The sequence below is a fragment of the Patagioenas fasciata genome, chromosome 26 (genome assembly GCF_037038585.1).
Source record: "Patagioenas fasciata isolate bPatFas1 chromosome 26, bPatFas1.hap1, whole genome shotgun sequence".
Taxonomy (NCBI): domain Eukaryota; kingdom Metazoa; phylum Chordata; class Aves; order Columbiformes; family Columbidae; genus Patagioenas; species Patagioenas fasciata.
In genome coordinates, this window is record NC_092545.1 from 5200868 (window position 1) to 5225939 (window position 25072).

The 25072-nt window shown below is 43.9% G+C and overlaps 1 protein-coding gene and 1 long non-coding RNA gene across 7 annotated transcripts in view; one reads left to right on the top strand and one right to left on the bottom strand.

Annotated features, from left to right (window-relative positions):
* EBF2 (EBF transcription factor 2) overlaps window positions 1-17885 on the top strand; it is a 118550-nt gene extending 100665 nt beyond the window's left edge. The window contains exons 11-16 of one of the 3 annotated variants that reach the window (XM_065856670.2): window positions 3617-3705; window positions 4677-4742; window positions 4843-5020; window positions 5721-5906; window positions 7126-7293; window positions 14583-17885. In XM_065856670.2, the coding sequence (XP_065712742.1) occupies window positions 3617-3705; window positions 4677-4742; window positions 4843-5020; window positions 5721-5906; window positions 7126-7293; window positions 14583-14614 (719 nt within the window). In that variant the 3' untranslated portion in view covers window positions 14615-17885. Of the gene's footprint in view, window positions 1-3616; window positions 3706-4676; window positions 4743-4842; window positions 5021-5720; window positions 5907-7125; window positions 8100-14582 lie in introns of those variants that run through there. The other 2 variants (XM_071799283.1, XM_065856669.2) reach the window with 2 other exon arrangements.
* On the bottom strand, window positions 5541-16583 carry LOC136112164 (uncharacterized). Of its 4 annotated transcripts, none has more exons than XR_011735834.1 (10): window positions 16416-16583; window positions 13806-15629; window positions 13343-13382; window positions 12683-12799; window positions 11932-12022; window positions 11402-11797; window positions 11190-11254; window positions 8922-9312; window positions 8093-8238; window positions 5541-7200 (listed from the first exon to the last, which is right to left on the bottom strand). It is a non-coding gene; the product is annotated as an uncharacterized lncRNA (long non-coding RNA). The 4 variants fall into 4 exon arrangements; XR_010652806.2 differs by having other exon boundaries at window positions 8922-9089; window positions 9251-9312; window positions 11402-12022; window positions 16416-16494; XR_011735833.1 differs by having other exon boundaries at window positions 11402-12022; window positions 16416-16494.
* Window positions 17886-25072: the final 7187 nt, after the last annotated feature.

Consider the following 25072-nt stretch of genomic DNA (forward strand, 5'->3'; position numbering starts at 1 on the left):
GGTGGGAAACAACGTTTATGAGCATGTAGTGAGCTCTACAAACTGGAAGAGAGAGTTTGCTTGGGTGGAACACAACTGATGGGCACAAAGCGATTGCAGAGAACAACTCCTGTCCCTGCTTTAGCCTCTGAAAGACACAGGCGATAGGAGGGACGGTGGGGTGTTTGGAACAGCTCTTACCAGCACGGCAAATACAACACGAGCCCTTCTAGCAGCGTCCTCCTGACTAGAGCACAGCATACACCTTGGAGTAGGCTGTGAGTACCTCCCAAACCCAGGATTAGCACAATTACAGCAAGCGAGCTTCTGTAGCCAGCAGCATTGAAGTGTTTTATTGTGTAGGGTGAACCCCAAGAATCTCTTTACTGTCAGTTTGAGTGAAGGTTGTTACTAGTACAAAGCTGGAATTCAAGCCTTTAAGGCCACTGGTGCCTTTTTCTCTCTGTTAACATCTTTAAGATGGTTGGGCATCACACTCCAAATACTTCATGTGTCCTCTGGGTCTGTTTTCTGAGTTCCAGATATTTCTAGAGGTATGCGTACTTGGTTTCTTGTCATTTATGCTTTACAACCAGAGGACTTGTTGCCCTTTGGTCTGCAAAGTAGAGCTGCAGAACTTCACTAAGGTCCTTACATGAGTCCCCTTGGTTGGCAGAGAGAGAGCGCCTGATATCAGAACGAGCTGCCACTCACGGGAAACCGTGCAGATCTTCATAACATCATCTTCCTTCGACAGTCTTACTCGCTTTGATGTGTGGTGAAATAATTAATACTTTAAATGTCAGCACTGTTATCGCTGGGTATCGCGGTTGGTCCCCATTGAGATGAGTGGGGCTGAGCAGGTTTTGCAAATGCAGACAGATGTCATGGCATCAGGTGCTCAAGTGTGAGGGTTTTATTCCAGTGGGTCAGGGTGGCTGGAGACCTTTATTTCAGAGGAAATCATGGACCGGGGAGGGTACGGAACAATAGAGAGGAGGAAGCACGGTCTGCGAGCTCTGTTGTAACTGAAGTCGGGCAGGCTGGGGGGCACTTAGAGCTCTCCCCACTGCTGACTGCAACAATTCTGTTGTTAGAACAGTAATGCCAGAGTGAAATTTATAGACCAACTACCAATTTGGCTTATTCACCACACGATTGCTCCTTTTTTGCTTGCATTATAGCATGTCATACCCAATCTTTTAAACTATTCTCTGGGAAATTCAAGAGACCCCTCGTCCTGGAACGCTGGGTTTGGGACTCGCCAAGGGGATTCTGCTGTACCTGGATCGGTTTTCTTGGGGGTTGCATTTCCGATATCTGATTTATAGGAGATAACGAGCAGCCCCCCTCTGTGTCAGATGGTCTCCATGAATCCAAAAGCATTTGGATGTCATTTTGGCATATTTCTATGTAACACATAGATAAATGATCACTGATCCGTTAGCTCTTTTCTCAATGGAAGTGATATTGTGGTGAGACTGTTTAAACTTGCTGGTGGATCCTGCACGTTGCCGTTCAGCTGAACAGGCACCATTTCCTTCTACAACCGCTGGATGTTGGTTTGTAACAGGATTTCAGGACAGAGATATTTTTGTTTCATTAATGAGTAAAACCATTAGTGGGCAATTTTGCTGCAAGCTGTACAGAAAACGTGCTGAAAGACATAATATAGACATCGATTGCAAACGGCTGAGTTCTTCTTAAAGCCATTTAACATTGTTGAGAAACGATTTGCTGCTGTTTATCTATCAGAATGAAAATGTCCCTGTCAATCCATTGGAAAAATTTGTGTTGAATAATAGCCAATTTCTTCTTCCTGAATTAGCATTTTGTATATTCCCATTAGCTATTTTTAGTGAAGTATGTATACATATATGTCTAAATTAATATATATTTTATGTTGCTTTTGCTTAGCTCAAGATCTATAACTTAACTGATTAGACTTGCAATCAAGAAGAGAAATGGCACGTAATGATGTATGGGCTCTGGAGGGAATTGGCCTATAATTCTCAGGATTATTGGCAAAAATACCCACCCCCCCAAAAACCCCCTTCCCAAATGGGATGTAGATTCTGTAGCAGTTGAAATGTGTATTATTAAACTCCTTAAGCAAACCAGAATGGCTCCCAACGGAGAGCAAAGACATTCTAAGTATAGCCACGCCGAAATTCTCAGGTCTGGCTTTTCTCTGCTCAATTCCCACTTGATTATCTCCTGTAATATTTAAACTTCGTGCCACGCCATAATTATTTAATAAAAAGTAAATATAAAATGTATCTCAGAGGGGAATATGACCTTTTACCTTCATGTTGTTATACCAAAGACAGACACAGATCAACAGGGTCGGGATCAGTAGAACAGTCTGTCTCACTTGATCGGTTCATTGTTCCCGTGTCCGCGCTGGTTCTCCCGCAAGGTGCTGCGTATATTTTGGAAGGTCCAATAAGCGCCATCAGCGCCTCTTGTAACCAGGTATTTTCTGCTGTGCTGATATCACGAGTTATTAAAAAAAACCCTCAAAAACCCACAAATGGTACAAGAGGATAGACCAGCACTGAATGGGGAGAGCGCTAAAGGACTTGCGTATATTACTTATTAAATGTGCCATGGAATTCTTAGCAAGATTCACAGCATGAATGTGTTGCTTGAATTATAATGCACATTCTGGAGTATAAAGAAATAAGAAGAAAACCCAACCTGTAGCTTAGTAAACACTAGTAATCCTAATGTCTTAGAGGCAAAGCCCGTGAGTATGCAGAATGCTACGGAACTTTTCGCTTTCTGTATTAATTTGAATTGGAATTTGTTTTGAATAATCAGAAATTAGATGATAATTGCCGCAATTTTATAGTAGAGAGTATTAAAGTGCCTGAAGTGGGATGGAATCCTCAGCGATGCTGGTAGGGCTGGAGCAGCTATTGCTGAGTGAGGATCTGGGTCAAAACATCTTGGTTTATCCACTAGAGATTCACATCATTGCAGCGAAGTGGCTGCGTCTGCACAACAGCCAGATACGACTGGAGACGTTAATGTGTCTAATGAGTCACCCTGCCCTAGTTTGTGACGGCAAAGTGTCGGGGGGTGGAGTGTAATGTGCTTATTAGCTGAGCAAATACGGTACTTGATTTCTGACTGTACAACCAACACAGAAGCCCTGTTGTAATTTGCATTTGTCCCATAACTTGCTGTATTTCTGCCATGGTCAGTTTTATCCAGGCTAAATACATTAATCCTTAGAGCAGTGTTTAGTGGCAATGCTGCCCTGCTGTATCTTTCAGATTGTTCCCTCAGCCTTTGCTGCACGGTGAGGAGTCGGCAGTGGAAACTGGAGCAGTTTTCAGTGCAGAAGTGATTTTTTTTCTCTTTTGAGTAAGCCCAACTCACTGGTGTAACCCTCCGGAACACTTTCAGTTAGGAGTTTTTAAATAGCGTGCAGCATTCGGATAAATTGTGCCATTTGCTTCAACATACCCGCCTCTGAATGCATTTTCTGGAGCTCTGGTAGATGATGAACCTGTGCATTGAGCTCAGCTCTGCCCACCGGGCGAGGAAGCTGTGGATTGTCTGAGCTAATGAAGCTTCAGATTCAAACATATTAACTCATACAGGGGTTTTTCTTCTGTCTTCCTTTCAGCTTTAAATGAACCTACCATAGATTATGGTTTCCAAAGACTGCAGAAGGTCATCCCAAGGCACCCTGGTGACCCCGAGAGACTAGCAAAGGTAAAATATTTATAAGCATTTCACTGAGCCCCTTTGTTCTTTCACTTGTAACTCACAAAAGAGACAAAATGTGTCTCGAATGACTGTTACATGTGAACATATGTTCAGCAATTAGTTGTAGGACCAAATAAGAATTTGATTATGTAGAATGCACAGCTACCAGTAATTGTTTTCTCTTTGAGCTCAAACGCTCTGAACTTCTTTTGCTGCTAAAACAAGAGTTCAGTGCAGGTGCCCTCTCAGTTCGTAATCATGGTCCTTTGCATTTACCTATATGGGCCAATCACTGAACCCAGACGATACATGATACAGGATTTATCGCAGAGGTTAATCTGAAGGGAATCTTTTAGTAAAAAACACTTAAAGCTCAACTTTCTGTGCAGCAACGACTGCAGAGTGCACGTGTTGGAACAGCTCGGGATTTAATGTATCTATAATACTGCACCTGCCACACTGAGAGTGGCATTAGTGACTATATTGCTAGATTTTTAGTGCAGTACCAAATTACTTCTTATCGTCTTTGCATGATGAAAGACTGTTTTATTCTGATAGTCTACTGTGTGATTCTTTTTCCTACAAGCAGAGGTAACATAAGATAGGTAGTGTTTTCATTAGGCTACTATCAGTGAGAAAAAATAAATGAAGGTGGGATTAATTAGATTCTTATGTGTCTATGCAAAAGAATATAGGGGGATTCAGCAGGGAGGGGGTTCTTGTTGGAATGGGGTGTTTTGAAGCAGGTTCAGGACTCCAAGGTGTGGGGGGTTCAGCGGGTGCTCCTGGTGCACCCGTCAGCCCTTCCAGAGCCACAGTGGGCGTGCAGCTCCGGATTGAGACACTGCAAGAGAAAAGTGGCAAACAGCAGCTCTTTAGGGGACTCCTTTTTCAGAAAACACTACCCCATGGTTTTGTTTGCACCAAAAACCTTTTTCTGTTAAAATGTCCATTTTCTTCACCTGCTCTTCCTCCAGGAAATGCTGTTGAAACGAGCTGCTGACCTAGTTGAAGCCCTGTACGGGACGCCACACAACAACCAGGTCAGAATGACTCCAAGGGCAGCGCTGTGCGGCTGTGTTTAGTTATAAACACTAGGCAATGTCTCCGAGCCCCTTTCTGACCGTCCCCTCTGGTTGGCAGGACATCATCCTGAAGCGGGCGGCAGACATCGCCGAGGCGCTGTACAGCGTCCCGCGCAACCCCGCGCAGATCCCCGCGCTCTCCAGCTCTCCCGCTCACAGCAGCATGATGGGCATCAACTCCTACGGGAGCCAGCTGGGGGTCAGCATTTCCGAGTCCGCACAGGGGAACAACCAAGGTGAGCACCGCGAGTCGTGTAGCGCTCAGCTGAACAACCAATAATTGCATCACAGGTGCTTCCGTCGGAGTTTCTCAACTTGTTTACCTGTTCAGTTTTCAAGTGGATGTGTGTGTGCGGCCATCGGGGTGATGCTGTGTCTGCACCAGCTTCCAGGCACCACATTGGCAACGTTTTTGCCTATTTTTTTGATGCCAGCTTAACCCAGAATTCTCTCCCCGCTCCCGTATCTCTGTTTTCATAAAAGACAATGACAGCAACTGAACAAAACCTCTTAAAAAGTGGGGAATTTCTTGATTGCTCCGTTTCTCTCTCTCTCTGTTTCTCTTTCTCTCTGTCTCTCTTTCTTTTTCTCTCTTTCTCTCCCCCCTAAAATAGTCGAAAATCGCGTATATACATTATAAATTCTACCACAGGAAAAGATAAGCACACACATTTTTTTCCAGGTCTTAGAACAAGTTTCAACTTTTAATAAATCAAATCTGATTAGAAAAGGATGTCAAAATTCAGTTTCTCACATTGTTTTACAATTTAATATTGCTTAACTTGAAAGAACATGCATAAAACGCACTGAATTTAATAGTACTTGCTTAAATGTTTAATCTGGATTTATTAATAAATCATTTGTATAAGCAGGGAATATGCAGGAGAAAGTTTTATGCCAAATCCATTGACTGCTTTGAACTGTGTTTTATTTCAGGTTACATTCGCAACACGAGCAGCATCTCACCGCGCGGTTACTCCTCCAGCTCCACCCCCCAACAGTCCAACTACAGCACGTCCAGCAACAGCATGAACGGCTACAGCAACGTGCCCATGGGCAACCTGGGCGTGCCGGGCTCGCCCGGCTTCATCAACGGCTCCCCGACCGGCTCCCCATACGGACGTACGTGCCTCCTCGTTCGTTAATGCACCGCAGCAGAAACCAGCAAGGGTTGTCTTTCCAGAGATGTTCTCAAGATTTAGTGAAGATTGTTCTGATTTGTGTTCTGCTATTTTTTAGTAGGAACTAGAAAATGTTCCCATTTTCCAGGAATATTGAATCCTACTTGTGTTTCCTTCATTCTTTATCCTTATACAGATCCCTAAGTGGCAAAGTCCACAGTGAGACATGAGGTATAATTTGTATAATATATTTAAGGTATAATCTCCAGATCCTATCTTAAAGCCACTCTAAAATAATTTTTATGTGTATGAACTGTATTAACAGTAACTGAGAGCTGAATAATTTCCTGTAAAACTATATTATCTTGATAACCAGGAATATAACAATGATAGACTTAAGTTCTGGTAGTTAGTATTGTGTTTCTAGTTACTAGTTTTACCATGAGCAAGTCACTCTTCCTTTCACACCTTGATTTCCCTCTGGCAAGAGTGTGTGTTTTCTATCTCTCTCTCCATATGTATATGTATTTCTATATCTATCTATCTATCTATCTATCTATCTATCTATCTATCTATCATCTATCTCTCTCTATATATACATATATCTATCTCTATATCTATCTATATCTATCTCTATCTCTCTATTTATCTCTATCTAATTATCTGTCTCTCTATATATCTCTACCTCTATTTCTCCATCTCTACCTCTATCTCTATCTCTCTCTCCATCTATGTATCTCTATCTCTACTATGTATCTCTATATATATTATCTATCTCTATCTATCTATATATCTATATCTTTATATCTCTCACTATCTCTATCTCCATGTATCTATCTCTATCATCTCTGTCTCTATCATCTCTATCTATCTCTATCTCTATCACTATCTCTATCAATCTCTCTATCACTATCATCTCTATCTCTATCATCTCTCTCTCTATCATCTCTGTCATCTCTATCTCTATCACTAATGTCTCTCTCTCTCTTTATATATATATAAAATTTATAAGAGGATGCGCAGTTGAACAGCTATTTACTTACTGACTTCTTTAATGACTTACTCACACTGTAACTCTTGCAGAGTGTAACTCCCAACACCATCAGGATCTTGCCTTTCCAGAAAACACCTGCTATCCTGCCCAATACAGACCTTTTAAGCAGTTTTACCCAACTTCTTTAATTGCATTTCTGATAAGGATTCACTATTTTCTTTTGCAGTCATGTCTTCAAGTCCAACAGTTGGCTCCTCCAGCACTTCTTCCATCCTCCCATTCTCCTCGTCCGTCTTCCCCGCTGTCAAACAGAAGAGTGCCTTTGCTCCTGTCATCAGACCCCAAGGGTCTCCTTCCCCTGCCTGCTCCAGTGGCAATGGAAATGGGTTTAGAGGTAAGAAACGTGCAATTACTATTCACCTGCACACGTACAGCCCACTGTGTTAGTCCAGGTAAATACAGTAATCACCTGAATAGCATCACACTGATATTACAGGCTCAGTAGTGAAAATCTGACCCAGTCCCACGGGATCAAAGCAATGCTCCCAGCTTTGTCTGGTTGGTTTTAAACCATCAGGGACAGACACTCATTTATACCGAGAGGGGTTTCACCCTGGCTGCATTTCACTGCCAACTCTTTTGTGAGGAACGACTTCTCCTTGGGCTTCAGGGACCTGTAAAGCACCCGTCTGCCGGCAGAGTTACTGCACCGCTCTGCACGGACACAGCGGCCAGAGCCGCCAAACCTGGGCAAGGCTTAGGCCCATACCGGGAATTGAGCCCTATAGGACATTTACAGCCTTTTTAAAGGTGATCTGCAAAACAAATGTGAGTATTAAGATAAGAATGGAAACCTGTACTAAATTCTTTCTTTTAACAGGCTGTGGGGGGCATGCGGCACATAAATATGCTCCAAGTCTCCATAAAAAAAGCCTTTATAGGGCCTGAGAAGTCATCTGGCTCCCTCAGACTTCACTAGAGATACCAGAGCAAACACAACTCTGGGAATTGAGCCATGCCAAGAGCCAGGGGTAATTCTGAAATGAGCCCTACAAACCACACCTGTTGACTTGGGTGCATTATAAATCCTTAGCTAGGCCACAGGGACTTACATAAACTGTGATTATTTTATGTAATAAGGAAATTCTAAGTCTGTTGAACAAAAACAATTACATTTTTAAAAGCTGACTTACAGAACTCTGAAACAGCGTCTTCCCGTCCCAATTACGTGAAACTCTGTGCTGCTCTGAGATTGTCTTCTCCCATCAGTGTAAGACATTGTTCTACTCTGTAAATGCCCGGGTATCACGCTGACAGGGAGTAAAACTTCTTTTCCACTCTGTTTAAAGAAGATGAAAACAGGATTTAAAGCAATTTTTTAAAGTACAGGTACAGAAAGTTTTGTTGGAACAACAGTTGTAGCTATTTCTTGAAATTATTTAGAAATGGTTTCTCTCAGTTAATGTTTTGTATGATTATGGTGTCTAAGGAGAAAATCACTCAGATTGTTCTGGGAGGCAGAAAAAGGACAGATTAAAAAATACTTTATATTAAGTTAATACTTTTGCTTAAGCTCCCCTGTTGTCTGGTCTCTGTTTTAACCCTTTTGTAAACAGGTAAAGTACTAGAGACCATTTGACGCTATTCATGCCATTTAGTGTTTACAACATATCCACTCTATGAATTAGTAATCAATACGACATTCTAAAATTGAACTTGAATATTAAATATAACATAGAATTTCAAGGCTAAAGGCCCAGTGCTCACACTCGTGCATTTTTACTGACAAAGGTGCGCTCTTGAGGTGTTCAGGATCAATCCATCAGTTCAGGTTATGGATTACCTACTGAAATAGCTTACACAAACAGAGCTGTGGTGACTTGGGCACAGATAAACGGATGCAGAAGTTATGATCCAGATCCGTTTCTTGGTGGGAGGTCTCCTTATACATCGGTGCCCTGATACACAAATCCAGTAATACACTACAACTGTTATTTAAACAAGTTCTCAGCGATACAGTACCTAGTACACCTTGTACTTGTCAGTCAGATGCAACAAGACAGACCAGATGTGGCTCCAGCTCAGGCAGTGGCTGCTCCGCAGAGTCGCTCGTGTCTGCCCGAGGGTCCTTGTGCCAGCTCTTCCCACTGTTTAACTGTTTCAGCCATAGATGCAAATTCTTCTTTCCGACTGAAATATTTAAATTGATGCAAGCTGGGGAGCACGTGCTTTGGAAAGGCTCCAGATCCACACAGCCTGATATCCAAATTAACATTCCCACAGTGTTGACAGACAGATGTGGCCAGAAAGTCAACAGGAGGGTCCCAAAGAGGCTCCTTGAACGGCCTTACCGTGCTGCAGTGGTGGAGACTGTTTGTTGATCTCTGCTGTGCCATCACCCTGGGCCAGAAACCTGGAATAGTTGTGCTGCAAACCTAAGTTATTTATTTACTTATCAAATTTAGACATCAGTAAATACTTGGTGGAGACAATAACACAAGCACAGAGCAGGCAGTAAGTAAAGGGGAAAACATCTCCTTTAACATAATGTTTGCAATGTAGTTTTTGTTGAAAGGCAAACATTTTCCATCCTACTTGTTGGATCCTGTTGCAATGAGAATATTAGAAATACTACTAGAGACAGCAAGATAGGTGGAAAAAAGTACATTGTAACTCAAAAGTATTAACTAAGCATGAAACTTGCGTATCTACCGGCTTTGGGCTGCACGACACAGCCAGGCCATGGAACACCCTCAGATAACCCTGTGCCATGTGTTCCTGCTTACCCCCCCTCACCTGCCATCTGCTATACATTGGGATAGGTAGAGAACAAGCAGCAATCCATACTGGACACCACGCGCTTCTATAGGCTCTCCAAATTGAGAGCAGGTGATGCTGATCAGAGCCATCGCGTGCGCCGCTCATGTCACATGTCAAGGCAGTTTAAAAAAGGCACTGGGAAGATGTAACGTGACGCGATGCAGCGCGGCATGATAAGTACACAAATGCCTCATCATCTCGTCTCAGATGCGAGGCAGCTGATGGGAGAAGCAAATTGGAAACTGCTGGAACAGCATGGGCTGCTGACTGCCCAGATTACCTTTGGCCAGCTCAGCACATCTCAACACAAAAATGCAAGCTCAGTTACAAGGAATAGCAGGCAAGCCCCAGAAGGTCAGATGTTCCATTAACCATCAGGATTGTAGCCAATCCAAAAGGTACTGAAGCCTGATACCCTTAGGAACAGCCTCAATTTAGCGAAGGGGACACCTGTGCTATTCCCCAAGAAAACGCGGGTGTTTGAGTTGAAGACCCTAATTATCGGTATCTTGTCTTGCCAAAGTCAGGGGTGTCCCCAGCACTGGGGATTCCGGTCCCCTCGCAGTCCAAGGCTGCGCAAACAGGTAACGAGCTCCACTCAACACTTAAGACACGACAATTTAAAATAACTCTTAACAGAACCTTGAACCAGGTAAAAACCACTGGGCCATTTCCACGCTAGGAACGCTCAGCACGGAGCTTCGGCTGGAACCAGAACGATTCCAGAGCCCAGGCAGCGACTGAAGGCTGCAAATGATGCACGTGTTGTGCTGTCAATAGAGATGGAAAATATTGAGCTGTCACCTGATGAAATTGGATATATTGGAAGGATCAAGTACGTTTTTCTCCCCGGTTTATTGGCAGAGATGCAAGTGGCACAGACTGCTTCAGAATAAAGAAAACCTGAAGAGATATTTAGAACTTCTTGCTAACACTTAACTCGACAAAAACATCTCATGTTACTATTAATTACTTATCTTTCATTTGATGGGATGTTCAATTTAGTATCTCATCATATGTCACGGGTGTATTCGGGCTTGACAAGAGCTCAATTCTTAATGGGAGAAAACAAAAATCTGCCTTTTTAAATGAAAGAAAATATTCCAAACTGCTTCGTGTCAAAGAGGATATTGGGCAAAATGGGAAAAATATATCACTGCAGAGTGGCTATACATTTCTGTGCTCTTTAATAATTAAACTAAGTCATATATGATTTAGCAAACACGTATTTTGATTTGAAGGGTGTTCCTAATTAACTTGAATTAAAATAATTGCTCAGGCAGCCTTTTGTGCAGATTCAGCTCAGCACTTGAGACAGTAACCACATCAACCAACTCAATAGATGAGGCCAAGTTACCTTCTCTATTTAGCTACCAATGGTTTTCTCCAGATTTTTAAGAGACATATTACATAAAATATGGATTAACTTGCTTATCATCTAAAAGCACTGCATATCTATCAATATCTTACCTGGCTGTGGTTGGACAGTCAGGGATGGATGAATGAAAATCTCCCATCCAAATATAGAAGGATTTCTGGGGGAAAACCAAAAAAAAGGTGTTAATTTCCTATGGAGGCAAAAACAAAGAGAAATTCTTTAGGAAAAACTTGAAGCTTTTAGCTACTTTTTAATGTCTTAGTTGGGACCATCCTTCCCAGAAGCTGTAATTTAGTTCACTTACATTCTCATATAAAGGATGACAGTGCCCTTCTGATGTTTTCTGCTAAATGGAAGCCAGCTGTGTTTTCCTCTGAAAATCCTTTCTCTATCATTTTCAGCTGATTAGCTCCATAGTAATAAATGAGCGGTAATAAAGGGGCGTGTTGTTCACAAACACCTCCGTGGTCTCGGTGCTGATGGCCGAGTGCACGATCTCTGGTGGGGCCGGAGCTCCCGGTGCGCGACGCCTGCAGCACGAGTTGCACCTTTTGCTGGGTGCTCGCCGTGCAAACCCAACCCATGCAAACCCACCCGTGCACGCGGGGCAGGACCAGCCGTGGATCCATGGCGGGTGCTCCGAGTCACCACCGGAGCACTCGGTGTGCTCTTCAGACTTGTACAACTGTCAAGCTGGAAACTTGGCAGCAAACAAGGCAAACAAAAAGAGCAAGATGTTACATGGCAATGATGACAGTGCTCAACACATCTTTTCTAGCAAGCATCATTTTTAAACCAGATTATAATTTAGGCACCAAAGAGCACCTGCGATACCTGAGGAACGAGCTCCATGTCCGTTTGTACGGCACTGACCCCCTCTCCAGCTCCCACCAAACGGCTGCTGGACCTGCACAACACTTCCCCACTGCAAAGCAAGACATTTCAGGGGCTACTCGTACACATCAGGCTTATGAGCATTATTAATTACACCCATTAAAGGTGCCTATCACCATAGCATCTGGTTACTATCCATGTTTGATTATTTATTTATAAAAAAATTCTCCAACCTTGTGACAATTTTAATCAAGTGTTTCAGCTGATAATTGCAAGCTGTCAAGGTTAATACAATAAGGCTCATCTCTAATTCTTTTTCCATTTCCCTCCAAGTAAAAAAAAAAGACCCTCTGGGATAATGACGGTGGTTTCTATATTCCCAACTCATCAGGGAGTGTCCTGCATTGAACCACCTTTATTGAAAAGTTACATCGATTCAATATATAGTAATACAGGCAAAAATAATTACAGCTTTGCTAGCAGTGTAAGACCTTAATCCAAACCTCACAAACATTCAATAAAAAGCGATACAGGCTGGGAATAAGCTTTTGACAGTGCAGCCCCACGGGGGAGCGGGGCTGGGTGTGGAAAGAGAGGAGCGCAGAGCAGAGCTGCGCGAAACGGGAGAACAGAGGCTCCTCAACACCCTCGTGCTTGGCTGCAGAAGGAGGGGAAGCTGCGATATTGGGATGGAACAGCAGTGAAACACTTGGGCTTTGCTGGTCCTTTCTGGGTTATATCAGAGTTGTACCTGAATTTGTCCACTGGTGGGTTCCATCCCAACAACTTCTGAGAAGCTCTGCTCTGGAGCACTCGCAGACAATGGCAACACGGACAAGGCGAGGAAAGGAGGGACTCGTTTCTTCCTCTGGAGGAAAGGGAAAGGGAAAAGGGAAAGGGAAAGAGAAAGGGAAAAAGAAAGGGAAAGGGAAAAGGGAAAGGAAAAAGGGAAGGGAAAGAAAAAAGGATCAGCAGAAGCCCAGGGGTATCACACCCTCCTCCTGATTGCAGGTGGCAGTTCTGCCGCTGCCGTCACCAGCTGGAGTCCAGGACTGCTAGACAACAGAATATCTTTAATTTTACAAAATAAAATATACTTCCCCTTCAATCTAAAGGACTTTCCAAAATGTGGCCTCTACAAATATGCTTAAAGTATTTTTAAGAGACATGGCAGACACTCGGGCTTGGGCTTTGCTTTGATCTGCTGGAAGTTTGCCTTGATTAAAAAAAGGAAATAAATGTCGATAACGATAGTATCAGATAAATATTTATGCCGATAAGGTCTGTCCCCCTTGGGAGCAGAGCTCACACTACGCTGGCTCACACCCGCTCCTTAGTGCTACCGGAGCATCTCTGCACTTGTAATGCACCCCGGCTCCTCGCTCCCCAAAACGGGCGTAGAAATACTCACCTGTTCTATGTAGGGTTAGGTGAACTGCCTGTTTGAAAATCTGTTTGAGAAATAATAGCACATTTCTAAGCAATTAAAATAAGTAGATATTTGACTTAACTGAAAGAGAAACTGAAACCAAACAGGCTTATCTGCCAAAATTGGCAGGGACTTCAGCCCCAGTTACTGACTAAATAGGAAAACACTTGTTTTCCTATTGTGTTAAATCATAGCCCATACCCACGGTTGGGTTCCAATGAAAGGCTCATGGTAGCTGAGGATCTTGCCCTAAGCATTTTTTTTAAACACTCTGAACATAAGGGTGAAATTAATTCTCAGAGGACGGGGCTTCAAACACATGAATAATCCCACAAATTTCAGTGAACGTAAATCTCGGCAGGATTAGGACCTTGCGCTGCACTGAGGCCCCTTTGAAAATACGACTCACTCATTTGTTATATAAATACGTATAAACTGAACTTACCCCTCAAAACCTTTGGGAACAGCACCGGTCCCAGGCAGCTTCAAATGTTGCTGTTGTCAGTTATGAAGAAAATAGCTGCAATTAAAGGTAGTGAGAGTGACTAATAAATAATTTACATAAGCCCAGCGTTCTGGGAACGCGCCAGGTAGGACTCCAGCCATCCAGACACACGGGCTAAGCCCAGCGACATAGAGCCTGGTCCGTTATTTGCACTGCAGCTGAACAACCAAACCCGGCTCTGGTCTCATCCAGTGAATCCGGACTTGTCACTCTCAGGTGAGGTCCCATAAGCAGCACGGGGCCAATTCCCCTTTGCTCTCACATCTTCCTCACTCCCAACACGACCACTCCTGTGAGGAAATGAGGGAAGGGCAATGCTGCTCGATCCTGGTTTGCAGGAATGATTTTGAGTGCTCAGCCTGAGGGAGCGTGAAGCCTGAACTCTGGGATCTCCAAGGGACGGTTGGGCATTGCTGAAAGTTCATGTGCTGAGACCTGAATTAATCTTCTATCCCCTTTATCCATTTAAGAACCACAAATTGCCTTTTGGTGAATACACTATGAAATACCCCGTCGTCCCTTGTCTGTGCTCATTGTCAGTCTCACAGGTTAGTTCTCACTAAAGCATGAAAACGTTAAACTGCAGGTCTAGTTTAACGCGCAGATAGGGCCACTCCTGCAATGCCACTGCATGCAGAAGGGTGAAGGAAGGGCTCAGGTATATTTTGTTCCATACAAATCTGCCAGAATTTCATGTTTGTCAATTTTCTCTTTCAGCCATGACCGGCCTTGTCGTTCCCCCGATGTAAGGCCGAGCAGCTTTGCTCCTCTCCCTCTGCCCTTTTTTCCTCTTTTTTTTTTCATTTTTCTTTTACAGCACAAAACTACTTATTGTGATGGACCACTAAAAAATAGCACTACAAGCTCTTTTTTTGGGGGGAAAGCCAGGCCCAGGAAAACAAAAAACAAACAAAAAGGAACGTTTTTTATGGATTGGACAAGATAGAAATCGGCATCTCTGACCTGTTTCACATTCCTGACACAACCACGTCAGCTCCGAAACCTTGTGAGTGAAGAACCAGCCCAGAGCCAGGACGACCAGCGGGATCGGGAACGCAAAGCCAAGAAACCTTCCTAACATTTGTAAAATACTAAAAAGGAGAAAGAAATTGGCAAAAATGATTCAAGCTTGATATTTTGGATACAATTTGTTTTACTTTGTAGGGGAAAAAAAAAAAGTTGAAGTTTCTATTTTCTATCAGATATCGATTTAGTTTATGCAGAAAAAAATGCAACAAAACAGGGTACCAGCATGAAAGAATTTCTAGGACAAACTGACACGAGTGATGGAACTTTGGTGTATGTGTGTATTTGCTTATAGTTTAACCTCTTTAAAAAATGTAAGATGTTTTACAATTATTTAAATAAATAAACTTGTAACTTATTGTATGTAGAGGTAGAAATTAAACCCTTTTTTGGATTTTTTCCTCCAGTTGTACAATGAAGAAAAATGATGCAAAACTGTAGTGATAAGTTTGAGATATATTATTACTGCTGCAATCGCTCCTCACTTCTTCCCTCCTACTGAACTCACGTGCAAGGATGTACAGGATTCCTTCCGATTAGCAAAACTCACCAAATGTTACGTCCGTTGTGGTATCACTAAGTCACCTACGACTTTCACCCTCCTCATCCTCCCCTGTCCGCTTCTGTTTCAACTCAAACATTCAGGTACTGAGGTGAAGTGCTGAGTGTCACAAGCGGGTGGCACTTGGGGACTGAACGGACCGAGTTTCCATGATACCGCCTTGATTTAGAGCTTCACTGTAGGAATGAGGAGGGAAAGGGTTCTCCATGTCTTTCCGTGTAGTTAGAACACCTTACCTTCAGTTATACTTCATATTAAGGGTGCATTTATAAAGGGTAACTATGTATTTGAATGATTTATGCACTTTTATCCTGAGTTGTTAAAAACGGTAAGTATGTTCGATATATATAATGAAGTTCATAGAAGTAATCAATTGCTTTGAATTTTTCTGCATTTTAGCATAAAGAAAAGTTTGGTTCCCCTTTGTGTGTCCTCTCCTGAAACTGGGAGGTGAGAACAAGTCTGATTAAAAATATCACGAGTTTTCTGACTAAACCACAGGCCACTCAAAAGAATTTGATTATTGGAAAGCCATTTTTAGAGGAAAAAAATATCAGCTACCCTACCCACAGCCCCCTAAGTACACACGACTGATTTGTAGCTGTTCCTATGATTCCAGCTTTATCTTCATAAATAAACCCTTAACATGGTCCCTGCACTTGCCTGTTTGCCAGTAGTTTATGGATGGGTAAGTGAAAGAGTGTTCTTGGCGATCGGTACGTGTGGTAGGAGATGTTCAGTGATCTGGAGCTCGTTTGGAGCTAATTAGGATCAGTAACAGCCTAGAAAGCCCTGTCTAGACCCACAGTTCCAATCCAGCTGCAGCAACCACTGACTCCAAGGCCGAAATGGCAATTAGAAACAAATTTAAATGGTGGGAACAATGTGCTTTAAGTCAGGGTGTTACAGTCACACTACTGACAGTGTCTATGTTCCAGAAAAAAGGAAATCAGATAACTCACTGTGCATTAGGGTCGCAAGGCCACTGCGCTGCTGGTTCTCTGCGGGTCAGCGAGGCCACCGGCGTCGCACCGGGAGCTCTGGAACATAACAAACAGGTATTTCAGACGTTCACAGGCACCGGTACCCAGCAAGGGCAGGGACAAGCGCATGTTGGGAATTCGGCAGCACACAGGACATAAGCAGATTGAGGGTTCCTGGAGCTGGGACTGAGACTTCCACAAATCTCAGTAAACACCACATTGAGTCCTGGAGTTCAACACCGCGATGGACCAGGCTCATTTCTGAGACATCTCTCACCTTCCCCTTTTTGACCTAAAAAATACCCCCCACAGCTCCAAAGCATCAACATAGTGGATTGGTTTTCCTCTGCCCTTCATGTTAATTTTAAAGTCTATCGATCAGCTCTGCGTAGACTCAAAATTCGGTTCTGTTAATTGTCCACCCTCCCGGTTTAATTGTCAGTTGGTCTGTGCAGGCACATACAAAGATCACTGGAGTCTCAGGAAGGTTCAGGGAACGAAAATCCCAGGCTGGCCACACCAAGGAAAGGTCCTGACACGCTCCACGTCCCTTTCACACTTCAGTTACTTCTGCTCAGCTCTGTCCGGTTGCTCAAGTGGGAAAATCGTGAGTCCCAGTGAAAAACAAAATATCCTGGAAGAGCTTCTTTGAGTGCATATAGGAAGAGAACCAAGCGTAGCTGCCTATAGTGAGGTAAACATGGAAAATGGGTTTTTCTGGCTTGATCTGAGGCAAATGAATGAAAATAATTAAACACAGGACTGATTTAGAACATGGATTTTGCTCATGCATGGAAATGGTTGTACTTGAGATGGGTGTAGAACTTACTGGTAGCTTCACAAATGAAAATGTGTGTAAATAAATGAATCAGAACCCTTGCCCACGTGAGAAGGACTTTGGCAGTGGCAAAGCACCCAACCAAATGGAAGAGTCACGTCAAACCCTATGTGTAAGGATTTTGTCTGGTGTGATAAAGCAAATCTGTCCTCTCTTAGTTCTTGCTGCTCAATATTCCTGACAGCTTTCCTTTCTGCCTCCAGAAGAACAAAGTGTTGCGATAGGTAGCCACAGATTTGCTCAGAACGAGTACCATTTCACGATTCCTCTGGGTATAGCATCTTACTCCCTGTTTCTTTGCACACCTCAATATGCATGGTTTTGAAAGACCGTTTTCTCCCCTCTGTAAATTAAGGCCTCATTTCTCCCTACTGTATAGTTTTGGGGTTCGTTTGGGGTCGGCTGGTTGTTTTTCGGGGTTTTTGCTTTGTCCGTTATATCCGGTATGAAGTTGCTATGCACAGAGCTTTTGTAAAGATAGCTTTTTTGGTTTACTGTTTTTAATGGTCCTACTTATGGAATAATATCTTGTTTGTAAAATGAATATGTCTACTTCCGTTTTAAACTTTAAATTATCCTAACAAAAAATAAAATTTTTGTACTGTAAACAAGGAGGGGAATTTTCTTCATTTCAGAGTATTCAATACGCTTTATTCTTTATCACCTTTATGGGTCGCTCGAGGTCCTGTTACAGCAATAACCCTTTTTAAAAGGTTGTTCTATGCTAGGTGACAGTTTTCAAATCAAACCTCCGTGGCTGTAGGACGTCCACCCACTATTTGGTGGAACCAGATCCAAAAGGTAAATGAGCTTTATGGTTTCTCAGCTTAAGAACGGCCGCCTAGAGAAGATTCCCTCCCACCCTCCTTTTTCCCTTTCCAGCTCTTTTCTAGATGGCTGTTCTGTAAGAACTTAAATTTCTCTCTAATAAATGGGACACAATAGCCACTCACTCACCCACTTACGCGGGGCAGCGAGGGAATTGCCAGACCAGTTAAAATATTTATCTCGGTGACAACACACAGCTGTTGAGGTGCAAAGATCTGAAGCTTTAATCGGAGCAGGTTATTTAAGTAGGAATGTCTCATTAACTCCGCTTGCAGGACTGGATTAAACAGACAGCTGGTGGCCAGAGCAGCCGCCAGTGCATTTGCCATTGCGGTGGAGTTAATGTCACAACACAACACTTTCCTCTTACTGAGATGAAACACGCAAGCAAAGCTGATGCATGTTTAGATTCACCTCATATCTATTCATTTCCAACAGAAAGACTGATTCACCAAAGGCACGTCAGCCAACTGTAGCCACTAGTTTGCCTCATCCACGAAAACACAAACCTGCTATTCCATAGGATTTGAGGCGAGAAATAACTGCCCAAAAGACTGGAGCTATGACACAGTAACCACAAAACAGACCGGAGAAATCACTCGTCACTTTTCCCACTCGAGAGCTCTTCCCAGCCACAGCCGTGACCGTCCCTTAGCGCCTGGGATAAAGGGCTTGGGCTCCAACACCAGTGCTTACAGTGGGTGCTGTGCCTTCTGTAGCGCTTGAGGAGCAGCAGAAAGGGAGGGGAGGGCGGAACGGGGGAATAAATCTCTAGCACGAGCGCGGGAGCGTGTCCCTTGGTAACGACGCCATCGCTGCGTGTGTACAAGCTCTAAACCTGACAACACACGGGATCCTCAGCTACCGCAACCCCGAGTCAGTGCACACATACCGATACCACCTATAGATCTGGCCATATAATTACTTTCCCCTCCGGCCCACAAACCAGAAGCACAGCTACAAAATAAGCGTAGAAAAAATAAAAACCACAAGCATTGGATTCCTCTGATGTTCCAGTTACCCCAGCACAGCACCGAACACACGCGGGTCGCTGTAACAACACCGCGATGGCGTGTGGGCTCCCCACGATGTACCCACCGCGAGGAAACACCTCCCGACCCACAGCAGTCACCGTCATTTGTCACGTTAACGCGCTGGAGCTGTAGGAAGGACAGAGGGAGGTTGGGCAGGAAAAGGAAAGAGCAGAAACTCAAGTAGGTCCTTTCACAGAGCCTGTACCAACTGCGAGGTGCTGCCTATTGAAACTGAGCAGTTTTGCAGCTCTTTGCCGGAATAAAGGAGCCTCTATACATTTTGTCATACTCCAAAATAACGGCGACTTTAAAAAGATGCTGGATTCTCATGTTTACAGCGATTCTGCAAATCTCCAGCTTCAGGAGGCACAGGGTTTTTAGCTTCTTAAGCTTCTGGTCTATTAATTTGCAAAGGAAGATTCTTAAAAATACAAGGCAGCTTTTCAGAAAGGCATCAATGAGTGTGTTCGCAATTACGATTATTTTTAATCTAAAAGTCGTGAGTTTCTCAGACACAACTCTTAGAGTTATTAGAATTCAGAGAGCTGAGAGTAGAAAGAAATCCTTCCAAGAGCAAGTAGGCTTTTGAGAGTGCTTCAAATCAACGCTGAGAACGCAGCCAACCTGGGTGAGGATTCAAGCAGCCCACTTCCCTGTGGAAAGTCTGGTCCCGCGGCTGCAGCGGGCGGTGCTGGGGCCGGGGTGCACAAGGACTTCGCTCAACACTCCACGGCGATTGCAGGAACCTGATTGAAATCTCCCAGCAGGGTCCCTGCGACACCGCAATTGCCGTAGTCATTTCTTTGTCTTTAAAATGCCATATAATTGCTAATGTAATTAGTGATGTATACAGAGGGGGGCTGTGCAATTACCAAGTCCTAAGATCGAGTAATTAATGTTCTGTCAACAAAACAGCAACTGTTTCATTAACAACTGTCTGGGTCTGAAAACAGATCAACTCAGAACTTACCCACTTGGCCGAGTTTGGCAACGGCAGCGAATCCAACCCCAAAACACAGCGGCCCACGTCACCCGCGAGCCCTCGGGCCCCAGGGTCACGGACACGCGGCCCAGGCTGCCCGGGTGGCCACTCACGTCCCCAGCTTCATCACTGAGTTTGAAAATCTTGCGGAGGGTTTCAAGGACCTGGAAAGTTTTACTCAGCATTGCAGGACTTTTATTTTTGGTATGGTAGATTATTTTGTTGTCCTTTGGGGTTTTGGGTTGTATTTCCAAGTTTTCTCTGCCACCAGGTCCCTGAACCTACCTCGTGATGTGAAAGGAGGAGCTGGGTGTCCGCCCTAATTTTTCATTCTTCCTTCCTTTAATAGAAAAAAGTAATAGTTTTAAAGAGGTTTTCATAAAACATTTAGCTTGTCTTTTTCCTTACAACTACTTTTGTTTTGACAGTTCACATCCCTTAAAGTGTTAGAATGACTTTGGTTTGCATGCTGACATCAAGAGGCTGTTTTCGATGGTGAATCCCAGGTGAGTGAAGCCGCATTGCCCTGCGTGACCCTGGCGGGTGCTCTACAACCCGGAGGAGCATCTCCTGGTTCTTCCTCTCCCAGTTTGCTATTTAGAGAGGGATGCAAGGTCCTGCTGCTCCAGAACACGACACAGACTCAAAATACTGATGCACCGCACAACAACCAACCGGGGAATGGTCCCCGCAGCCTAAATCTGAGCACGGGGTTCAGCAGCCCCGCTGCCTCCAACCCCCAGATAAACTGATCCTCACCCAAGGTGAAGTTTCCGTGGCTGTGACAGCCTCCAGAACGCAGCTCAGAAAGCCCAGACGCTCTCCCCTGTCCCAGAACGGCACCGTATGTGGTTAACGTGGCTAAACTACAAACAATAGCTGTGGCAGAACAGAATTAAGCAGCAGAAGCAAGAGGGATCAACAAGGATTTCCAGGGAGATTTGAAACACAAACAAGCATGAGGAACTCTAAAAGTATACAATTTTTCCTCCCGCTCTGCTCGTGTCATTTTATTACAGGGTAATTAAAGAACACTTTAAAATTGTGATTAATAGGCTTTTTAGCTTCAGAGAAATCAAATCTTTGATGTCAGTTGCTTAAACATTCAGTTTACTTTGCCATTGAGGAATGCAATAAATAAGGAATGGCAAGTATGGGGTTTTTCCTTCTTTCATTTTACTTACTACGAGAAAGCTTTATAACAGTACTGAGGATAAAAATGAGATTCGAGCAAGCAAAGGACGCCCTCCCAGCGTGAAGGCCAGGTCTGTGGCACCTCGGGAGCGGCCGCACAGCGTCACTGACCGCGGTTCCAGCTGTAGTTGACGTACAACCGGCGCACAGGGCGCCGTACAATTCACAACCATACACCAGCTTGTTAACCACGGGTGAACTTACACATGACGGAGAGTCGAGAAAGAAATCAGTCCTAATTGCCCCTATTTTCCCTTCTGTTAAAGATCCGGAGTGCACAACCACGCAGCACAACCCCCTGATGGCCTCACTACGCGTCTGTTGTCGTACAGATTATGGAGGTGCCATAATAGCATTTTCAGCCCCCTGGTGGCCTATATGTCCAATGTATTTTTCTTAAAGAATAATTGTTAACTTTTCTCCATTTCTCCTTTCTCCGCTCAGCCTTTCCCTTCGCATCCACAATAACGCGTCCGGCTGAGGAACCTGCACACCCGGCAAGGCCAGGCCGTGCTGGGGGATTTGCTGGTGTGGTTCACAGAACAGGCTCTGGCGCACTGGGATCCACGTGAAAATCGGTGACATCTGAAGGCCCTGAGGTGCCTCGTGATCTGCCCAACACCCAGTAAAGCCTGTGGGACCAGCAGACACTGGAACCTGTGCCCTGAAGTGACAAAGGTACTGCAGGAAACGTGGAAAGAGTAAAAAGGCAGGGTTTAGAGTATAAGCGACCATATTAGTCTATTAGCCTATATATAAGCATCAGTCTCTTACACAATTCTTGAAGCATTACTGGCAGTGCTTTTCTTCACGGCTCTGTTCTATTCTTTGCAAGAATCCTGATACGCTCCCTTCCTTCCAATATCTGTGACGTGTCACACCCATATGCAGATTAAAACCATGGAAGCTTTTCATTCAATTGCTCTTGGAAGAAAAAGGGAGGGGAGGAAGGAGGAGAAGAACCAAGTTTAATACTCTACAGTAGCACAAACCTCTTGGGCATAAAACACCGTTCAGGTAGACACATCTGGTGAAATGCATCACATCAAATTAGTATCAAGGGTATTGAGATTCTGAGACGACTGGCAGACAATTCCCCTTCTAATGTACTGCTTTTTAGATTGTTGAAGAAACTTGAATCCCAAATCTCCTGTGAAATGAGTGATACTAAACATGCCTGCTCAAATACTGAAAGTGAAGATCAAAGACGCGGTGTCCAAATTGGCTTTGCAAACAAAGCAAGCCCGGGGATCCCCAGGAGAATGTGGTGCTAATTTTATCAGATCTCCTTGACTTCTTCCTCCCAACAGTTTGTCATTTAAGAAAAATAATAATAATGAGAATGTATTTCTCTCTGTCAGAAGCGTTGTTGTAAGACAAACAAATTCATTCCCTTTTAAGTCTACGCTTTGCAAGTCACCTAAGAGTCTTAATCTAGTTTAAATGAAAAATGAGGAGGTTTCACTCTCTGGAAGGTACCCCGAACCACACATATACAAACACACACACCACCATGAATATTTCAACACAACTCAGCCTTTCAGATCAATACAGGCAACTCTCAACTTCTATTGATTTTTCAGAGGTTTGGCTCACAAGGGTGATAAAATATTTCTCAAGTTATGAAACCTGAGTTAAGGAGCTTTTGCTGACACTTCAGCATTTACTGGACACGTCTCTCCCTCTGCCTCGATTTATGACTAAGCAATAAGTCTTGCTAAGGTGGGCAATATCATCCCATAGGGCCCACTTAAGGTCAAAAAGAGAAGTCAGGATAATAGGACAGCCCTTCAGGTCCCTAAACTTCTGCTTTCTGAGCTATTCACTTCTTCTTCTCCACATGCCCTCCGAGTCCTTATTCCAACATTCGTTAGGCAGTGAGTGGAACTCGCTTTCAGCTGTACCTCTGTAAGCTGTCAAAAAGGAAGGGACACCAAAGCAGACACCAAATAAAGCAACTCCCTGCTGAGGCAAGGCAGCTAATCCTCTCCATATGGGAAGGAAATATACTTAATTATGTATTTATGCATGTCATTGCAGGCTTATATCTTGTTTCACTTTCATCCACAGTGATCCAAACCCATTTAAATATAATGAGTAAACATTTCTGGTTTTACAATAACATAAGCACACGGTCGCTCAACGTTTCCCAACCATTTCCTTGCGGAACGCAGCAATTGAGCGTGGTTATTACTGTCTGCGCCAAAGGGAAGCCAGTCATGGACCACGACTCCGCTGTGTTAAGGTGTTCATAATCACAAAAAACAGACGGCAACCACTGGCCACAAAGAGTTGACGGCTGAGCTGAAGAAGCATCCTGAGTTAGAACATGGAATCTGTGGATTGTGGTTCCCATGTCTCAGTTATTCCCTCCTTGCATAACAAGGAATTCCGCTGTCGATCCAGCGGATAACACCCAGCCTAACGCCCTGTCCGTCTGGGACCTGCTCCATACGGCGGGTTAATAACGCTCCCTGCCCTATGTGCCTCAGTTTCCCTCTGCCCCTTGTAACCGTCCCATCTGCTACATCACTAATCCCTCGGCACGTGGGTGGGCTAAATCATGCCCAAAGACCTTACCCTAAGGAGAGGAGAATATACACAAGCAACAAATCTGACGGTAGAATTTACCCAGGCAACATCGGCGTATTTAAAAAATAACAAACACATTTCAAATATTAGAATTCAATTTTGAAATGAAAAAGTCCGCCTCTCAATAGAGGTAGCTACGGGCAGGCTGATGAGCTGCGGAGGCAGGAATCAGTTTGCATGCACAGACACACAGAGGAGAGCCAAGGCTAATTCAGGCTCCCCGTTTGCTCCGAACCCCAATAGTTGCGCACCCACCGCTGCATCTATCGCTGCAGCACCACAAGGCGTCTCAGTAAAAAGATGACTACTTATTATTCCTGGTGAACAGACAGCAGCATTAAGAAAAAAACGAGGTTAACTGACTTGACCCACAGAAGCGATCGAGTCCGTGGCAGTCGCATTGATTCGCCATTGCCTTCTCCAGCTTCCCCTCCATTTTCTGTTAGCTCTTTTGTTTTCAGGAATTAGGATTCATCTTTCATCACCTGAAATTTAAAGAGCTTTATCTTGGAATAACCTCATTAAGCGGGACAAGTCCTCCAGCCTCTCATTACCCACCGGAGCCATCCTTTCCCTGGGATGCCCAGCCGCTGTTTACCACACACAATAGACGGGGCAATTTCTGGCCTTGCAGGAAACACGTTCGTCACATTTCAACGGGAAACCTGAAATTGTAGGGTTGTGTGTTAAGAGATATTAACAGTACATTAACTCCTGGCTAGGAGACACAGAATCCGTGTTACTCTGTCCATAACCCGCTTTGCAGCAGTTTAAAGACTTTGCCCCCAAGCCTAAACATATTTGCCTGCATTAAAAGTTCAATTTGCTGGCCTTGGACTCCAGCCCTTCTAACGGGGGTGGCATTGCAACCTCCTTGCTCAGTACATCCTCTGCTTTCAGAAAAAATACACTGAAATATAGACTGTTCCCATACATACACAGACAATACTGGAAAGAGACATTCTCAAGAGCACCTACAGAACTTAAAATCCTAAAGCACGCAACACTTTTGAAACATCATGCCCAAAAAGCCTGAATTCAGAAGCACTAAACAAATAGCCGTTATGATGTCTGAAATTTCAGGAAAAAAGAGAAAAATCCAGCTGATTATTTAGCCTAAGAAATGCTCAGCACCCTGACTTCGGGCCTTATCCCCAAAGTTATCAGC